This window comes from Anopheles coluzzii, chromosome 2 (assembly GCF_943734685.1).
Source record: "Anopheles coluzzii chromosome 2, AcolN3, whole genome shotgun sequence".
NCBI lineage: Eukaryota > Metazoa > Arthropoda > Insecta > Diptera > Culicidae > Anopheles > Anopheles coluzzii.
In genome coordinates this window covers 7,582,930-7,590,688 of record NC_064670.1, presented here as the reverse complement: position 1 = coordinate 7,590,688, position 7,759 = coordinate 7,582,930, and the positions used below count along the sequence as shown (strand labels likewise).

The following is a 7,759-nucleotide window of genomic DNA, read 5'->3' as shown; positions in this document are numbered from 1 at the left end:
TTCTCGGCAAATCAATAGCCCGCAGGCAAACATACCTGTCGCCAAGAGGCAATGCAAATGCACCAACAACCCAACCCCCCATTGCGCGCAAAACGCATCAGGTAGAGTGGTGATGCGCTGCGATTACGAAATATTTGCGAAATGCATTTTGCACCGCCGCTGTTGACACACTTTCTCGCCCGCCGTCCCCCACCGCCATCTCGCCACCGTCATCGAAATGTGTGTGTGTGAGGGCTCCTTTCATCGGCTCATCTTGAAAGTGGGAGATTTCTTTTGCATCCCCCTGCCCTGTCATCCTGGCATTGTGTGTGAAGTGCATTTTTGAGTGGTGTTGCAATTTACTGCCAATGGGTCGTACCAGGAAGTAAGGGGAGTTGCACGGAACAGTGCGGGATGGGGAATAAATGTGCGAAGGAATCTATTTGTATCTAAAAGGTTTAGCTTTGTTTTAGTCAAGAAAAATGGTAAGAAATAGCTACCATTTTGGTGCTTGGTGTTCAAAAATCTCTCCCCATTCATCACCATTCAATCCATTTGCCTAATTTGATAAACAACTTCATCGCTTCGGGGCATCATGGCCAGACCGATGACAGCAACACGCAAATGTCCTGTTTTTTTTTATTCTTCTTCTTCCTTCGCTCATTTACAACATTCTCGCAAACACGGCAAAGTAAGCCACGAAAGCTTCTGAAAACACCTCTTAGCAAGCCGTTTGCACTGTGGTCGAGATTTGTTTCCTTCCGCGCGCGTGTTTTTTTGTTTTGTTTTTGCTACCCCAACAGTGCGATGTTTTCTCGCGAAAGCGCATGCAAACAGCGATTTTCCCGTGGATTTTCCTTCGTGTTTGCGGTGACAAATATTTATTTTGAAATAAGTTGGAAAATCAATAGCAAACGCGCGGCGGAAGGGCGCAGAGTAGGATTCTCGCTCTCTCCCCAAACGGTACCAAAGCCAAGAATGACAATCGGAAAACAATTCAATAACGGGAAAATGGATGTGGAGAAAGGGCGGGAGAGGGCAGAGCAATTGGCGAGAAGACCGATCGATTGGAAAAGAGCGCGAAAACGCAGTAAACTACGTCGTCGTCACCGAGGTGGTGTTTTTTTATGGCTATTTTGCTACTTTCCTTTGGGCTGGCTGTGTGCGTCCTTTGGCTTGCACTTTCCCATTTCCCGTCGGAGCCCGGCCTCGTGGTGGTTTATGTTATTTTTAGCAACAAGTTTTGTTTTACCATTCCCTTTCACCTTGTTGTTCCGCCGGTCCGGTTGTTTTCGGTTCGATAAAAATGGACGCTTGGCTTCGTCTGGACCGGCCTGGCCTGGACGCATCCTGGCAATAAAAAGCAAACTAATATGTGCCCCCTGCCCCACTCTGCTAAGACAACATTTTGCGCCAGGAAAAAAAACCAGACAGATGAAAGAAAGCATGCCGTCGCCGTGCTGCGCGCCCCAGCCGGCTGGTTTTGGTTCGAGCAAGTATCTTCATTTCTGTTTAGTTTCGCTTTTTGTCACGGCCCGTTTTTTGACCACTTGAGTGGTGCGGGACTTTTTTTCCTACCTTTCTCCCTTCTCTCCCTTTGCCTACAATATCCTTGGCTCGGGTGTGTGTGTGTGCGCATGTTTTGACAACGCACCGCCATCCTTCTTTGCACGTTCGGGCCGGGGGCCGTTCGAGACGGATCGCATCCATCCGGTCTCACCTGCACCGAAGTACCCTTTATCTTCCTTTTGTCATAATCACGCAGTAATTCAATTTTCGACTGAGTCAATATTTGTCCGAGGATGGGTGGTCCTTTTCACCGAGCCCCTGCCCCGAGTTCCAGGCCCCGCAGTGGGTTTCATCCCGCACACCAGCATCATCGCCTTCATCGCTTTCTGAGCTCCCTGTGTGTGTGTGTGTGTTTTTGTGCGGGTGTGTTGAGAGCAGCGGTATCGGTGGCAAAAAGCGGCCAACCCGCACACGTACCTTACCCCCCGTAACCCTGCCGGGAGGGAAGGAAGGTGTGAGCATTTCAGATAATGGCAGCCAGGCTTCATATTGATGACTTAATTTCGTAATGGAATGCTTCGGGAGGGGGCATGGCGTGCCAGGCAAGATGAACTTTCGTTGGGGATGAGCTGCGAGAGAGGGAGTCGAGGTCTTGAATGAACCTATATCGGCACGGTTTCTTCTTTATAATGCTGGTTTTGGGTTTTCCACAAAGGCATTTCCACACAATGATTATCCTTTTTTTGCGTTTGTGAACAACTTTCCCAGCAATCCTTCCAACATTCATTAGGCTGCGTACTTGAGGCATTCAGTTTTGATGAAGCTTTGAAAGCTTTCATACGGTGGCGCCATCTAGCGTGTTTCACCAAAAGTGGCCATGAAATTCAGTTGAAGACATCATGTAGAATATTCTTTTTCTAAATTTTTGAAGAAATACATAATGAATCAGAAAATGTACTTAGAATGGAAAAAATTGCATTTGGAGCATTAAATAACATTGAGTATTTTCACTGAGGCGAGAAATGACAACCAAGTGACAGTTCTCGGGAACAGTGTGGCCAGATTATTTTGTCAGATTTCGGTAGGAGCTGTAGTTTTTGGTATGAGTTTCAGATTTTGTCGGTAGTTTTCGGTAGGTTTTAACTCGAAACGCAGTTAAAAAGAAGTGTTAAGCGGAGGGAGAGGAGGAGGGAGAGGGTGCTAATGACCAAAAGGAAAGTTCCATCTCACGAGAAAATGCATCCTTTATCTAGGATATCGATTAGGATATGGATTAGATTTGGTTCAGCGGTCACACAAATGCTGGTCCCCAGAATATCGATCTGAAAATTGTCCTAGGATTGTACTTCTAAACCTTTTCTTGAGGCTCCACGCAGCCGCTTAGTGCCGCTGCAGTGCTCCGTCGGTTACGAATTTATCATACGTGCTGTCGTTAGATTTTTGCTGGATTATTTAGATTGACTAGATTGTTTAGCTGAGTTTTATTACTTACTTACTTACTTATCCGGCGCTACAACCGCTTTGCGGTCTTGGCCTGCCTCAGGAGTGTCCGAAACCGCTCACGGTCTCGCGCCTTCGTCTGCCAGTCCGTTATCCCGGCCTTAGGGCGGTGGCAACACTTTTTCGCATGCGATTTTATCGGACGGCCTGTCAAATTTTTGTATGGGATTTGACAGATAACGTCGGACGACGAAATCGCACGTCCGATGTTATCTGTCAAATCCCATACAAATCTCGTCTGATAAAATCGCATCTGATGAGCGTTGCCACCGCCCTTAATGGCGGACGCTTCCACGCCATCTTGCCACCGCAATTTGGGCCTAGCACGCTTCGTCTGTCCTTGTGGACGGCCTAAAAAGACTCTCTATGTAGCAGAAGCTGAGTTTTATAGTTCAATAATAAAAAAATAATTTTATGACTTTTTGGTCGGTATTTTGAGACAACCTGTGATTTTCGGTGGGTGAAATGAAACATCGGTATCGTTACGCCAGGACTCCACAGAGCATAACACTGCTTCTAGACGACCAACTTTTGTACCGCGACAAATTTTCTGAGAGCTCTTTGTTCTAAAACAACATCTCAGTTTTAGAACAAAATCAGAGGTAACCGTGATTGTCGCGGGTTTGTGAAATTTTCACAGAAAGGCAACGCTCGCGTTTCGCGACATTACGATCGAAGTAAGCCATACATTCGTGCTAAAACAAGGACGGTTTGACAGATAGGATGTGTCGCAAAAAGTTGTCGCGGAAGATTTTTTGGGTCGTCTAGAAGCAGTGTAACACGAAGCGCAACATACCAACTGACAGCTGCCAAACGCTTCCCAAAACGCATGGGAAAGGAGGTAAAGCGTTTCATTAACTTTCGGTTATCGCAGTAGGCTGGTAGTTTTTCTACGAGCAATGAGCGGCCTACTAAGGATGTTCAAAATATGATACCAGCAATAAAGCGTTTTCTGAAGCGTTTGGCAGCTGTCAGTTGTTATGTTGCGCTCCGTGTTATGCTCTGTGGAGTCCTGGCGTTAGAGTGGTCATCTGTGAATCGGTAGGCATAGGAAAATTTGGTAGGAATACAGATAAATCGGTATTTCTGGTCACTCTGCTCGGGAAACAGCTGTTCGGGCCGGCATTTTTTGACAGTCGAAATGGGAAATAAACATTTCATAACAGCTCATGTTTTTGCTAGAGTGTGAAATAATCAATGAAAAAGTTAATAGAAAAGTGTTTTCCTCGCCCTTAAGTTACCATAAAACACTGATAAGCTGTTGGTTTAAGTAGCAACACACATAAAACATTTCCGATGTTACACATACGCTTTCTGGCAAGAAGGTAAGCCCTCCCAGCAGCTCTCTGTGACTTGTTTGCTTACAATCGCCCTCCTTTCAGGATCATTGGAAATGAATTGCTCCAGTCACGGCTGCGTGCCGCCGGCCCGGCTACAAACCTGCCCCAGCGACAGCTACAGTTCAGCGCCTTCCTTAGCAAGCGACGGAAAACGGCCGAAGAGAAGCATGCGGTCGAGTTTGCGCCGAAGAAAAAGAACAAACCGCAAACGAGCGGCGTGGTGGACATTTGGCGCAACATGACGGTGGCCGACCTGGCCCGTTCGTGCCAGCTAGAGCTGGAACACATCCAGGAGGTGATGCTGTACGTGAAAGGCGCCGGCAGTATCGATGCAACTGCCCGCCTCGAGGACCCGAAGGTGATCAAAGACATTGCGGCCAAGTGTGGCTTGAAGACGAAGATCGTGGCCGCCCCGGTGGATGAGTCGGAGGAGGTGCTGAAGGACCGCGATGTGGTGCCGAGACCGCCGCCAGCGCCCGAAAACCTGAAAGAGCGGCCACCGGTCGTGACCGTGATGGGGCACGTGGACCACGGCAAGACGACGCTGCTCGATTCGCTGCGGGGAGCGTCGGTGGCGGCGGGCGAGGCCGGCGGTATAACGCAACACATCGGCGCGTTCACGGTGGAGCTGGACAATGGCGAGCGGGTCACGTTTCTCGACACACCGGGGCACGCGGCGTTTAGTGCGATGCGCGCCCGTGGCGCCAATCTGACCGACATCATCGTGCTGGTGGTCGCCGCGGAGGACGGTGTGATGGAGCAGACGAAGGAGGTGCTGCGGTTGGCGAAGGAGCAGTCCGTGCCGATCATAGTGGCGATCAATAAAATCGACAAACCGGGCGCCGATGTCGAGCGGGTGAAGAAGGAACTGTCGCAGCACGGGATCGCGCTGGAAGGGTACGGCGGTGACACGATTGCGGTCGGCATCTCGGCCCTGCACGGCACGAACCTGGACGAGCTGACGGAGGCTGTGAGTACGCAGGCCACCCTGATGGGGCTGAAGGGCGAGTACGTAGGGCCGGTGGAGGGCGTGGTGGTAGAGTCGAAGATAGATTCGCATCGCGGCAAGCTGTCCACGGCCATCGTTTCGCGGGGCACGCTGCGCAAGGGCGCGATACTGGTCAGCGGGCAGGCGTGGGCCAAGGTGCGCGGACTGTTCGATCACGCCGGGCAACCGATATCGGCGGTCACGCCCGGCATGCCGGTGGAAATTCTGGGCTGGCGAGAGCTCCCGCTGGCCGGCGACATGATACTGGAGGTGGAGTCGGAACGGGTGGCCAGCTCGGTGCTGCGGTGGCGCGCCAACCAGGCCATGAAGGAGAAAGCGCTGAGCGACGCGGAAGCCATCAGTCTGAAGCGCAAGGAGCACGAGGAGCAGTACCGCGAGGAGCGCGACAAGTCCCGTCGGTCCGGCTTTTATCGGCGCAAGCAGCAGGGCCCACGGCAGAAGGAGGCCGCACCGGACGATGGTAAGCCGCGTATCAACGTGATCGTGAAGGGTGACGTGCACGGTTCGGTGGAGGCCATACTGGATGTGCTGGAAACGTACGACGACAATGAGCGGTGCCGGCTGGACGTGATACACTACGCCGTGGGCGATGTGAACGAGAGCGATCTCGAGCTGGCCCGGCTGTTCGACGCGATTATCTACGCCTTCTCGGTGAATGTGGGGAGCAAGGCGACGAAGGGCGTCACCATACGGCCGGTCGACATTATCTACCGGCTGGTGGACGATCTGAAGAAGGAGATCAACACCAAGCTGCCGCTGGTGGACGTGGAGGAGGAGATCGGCGAGGCGAACGTGCTGCAGCTGTTCGACATCAACGAGGGCCGGCGGAAGGTGACGGTGCTGGGCTGCCGTTGCACCAAGGGCTTGCTAAAGAAGGCGCACAAGTACAAGGTGAAGCGGAACGGTGAGCTGCTGGCGGACGAGCTGAGCCTGGAATCGATGCGCCACCTGAAGAACGAGGTGGACAGTGTGAAGAAGGATGTGGAGTGCGGGTTGCGCTTGAACGATCAAACGCTCGAGCTGAAGGCGGGCGACACGATCGTGTGCTACCAGATCAACCGGGAACCGCAACAGACGGAATGGGACCCAGGGTTCTAGAGATGACCGGGAATGTTAAGGATAAATGTGCATTGAACGAGACTAACAAGGGGGTTAAAATAAAACGCAGATAGCTGTTAAATGCCAAATGGTTATGACAAGGTTGCTTAAGAAAAGTATTGTTTTTACGGTGTTAGTGTAAGTCCAGTCTTTAGCATGTATTATATTTAAAATTATTGTTAATGTTTCTACGTTTAAATTTTTGGTACACCATTAAGCTCAATGAAACGTAGAAAGCTTAACATAAAAGCTGACGCAGCTTGCATGATGCTTACAAGTGTTGCATAGAAAGTTGTGTACAAGCTTATGTATGCTGTGCGGGAAGCATAAAACGAGCATAATGTTGCTGAGGGGCGGTTAACCTTTATGTCAAGTGGCATTTTGCCAAATTTATCATTTTTTTAGATTTTCATTTTTATATTTATGTAAATTACATTAATTCAAACACACAATTTCTAGTCAAATACTGCCATTGGAATCACTTATTAGTCTAGAATTCTTGGAAATGCGGAATCGTTTCTATGTTAATATCATACAGACAAACACACAGTAACCGTTCCTTACTACTCTCCCAACATGTTGATGCAACCGACCGGAAACACGTGTGTGCACGGCAAATCGTTCCCGTTAGCGTTCTGGCTAAACCTCCCCAGGAATAACAACCTCACTAAGAATTTGTTGATGTGTCGTTGCAGGCAACTCCAATTTGACTCATGGAGTGAAAACCTTCAAACCAGCAAGGTAATTACTAATGAAGAGATCCATTCCAAAGCCGTTTGCTCACACGTGCGGCCGAAGGTTTCCCATCGCACTGCGGGAGGTGCAGCAGCAGCAATGGAAGGAAAGTACACATCACAGCATCCCAGTTCCCAGCACCGAGATGCCCTCTTACCCGATAGAAGCCCGCTCGGTGTTCGATAGCGCGAAGGGAGGCATCATATTTAACACGGGATGATATTGGTAAGTGGTAGCAAGTAACACGTTAAGTAATGGTCGCCCGTAAATAGTTTGCCCCCTTTCGCGCGACACGGATTCCCCGCGCCCAACTGAGCCTTATGTGTGGCCCGATGTTGCTTGTTGATGTTCTAAAATCGTTCCCGGCTTTTCTTTCCCCCGCCGTTGGACTTGATAGTCAGCGCGTCAGCATGCATTAATTTCCATGCGGGATAAAAACAAACTGTGCAGCGTGTCTGGGAGACCAAAGCCCCTGGTGCTGGTGGTATGCAATCGGTTCTTTTCCTCATTCTCTGCCGGCACAGCAGCGCATAAGCATATGTAGTACGGTGCACCGAATGGACGGGCACCAATACAAATGCACGCTCCC

General features: G+C 50.2%; 1 protein-coding gene across 1 annotated transcript; it reads left to right on the top strand.

Moving 5' to 3' along the window:
- The first annotated feature begins 4,010 nt into the window (after nt 1-4,010).
- On the top strand, nt 4,011-6,536 carry LOC120951686 (translation initiation factor IF-2, mitochondrial). The gene is made up of 2 exons (XM_040370514.2): nt 4,011-4,313; nt 4,371-6,536. Exons 1-2 carry the CDS (start codon nt 4,285-4,287, stop codon nt 6,433-6,435), a joined length of 2,094 nt encoding a protein of 697 aa, XP_040226448.2. The 5' UTR covers nt 4,011-4,284; the 3' UTR covers nt 6,436-6,536.
- Nucleotides 6,537-7,759: the final 1,223 nt, after the last annotated feature.

Coding starts and splice junctions, on each gene's coding strand:
- LOC120951686 (XM_040370514.2), top strand. CDS start 4,285: ATGTTACACATACGCTTTCTGGCAAGAAG. Junction 4,314..4,370: donor ATACGCTTTCTGGCAAGAAG/GTAAGCCCTCCC, acceptor CCCTCCTTTCAG/GATCATTGGAAATGAATTGC.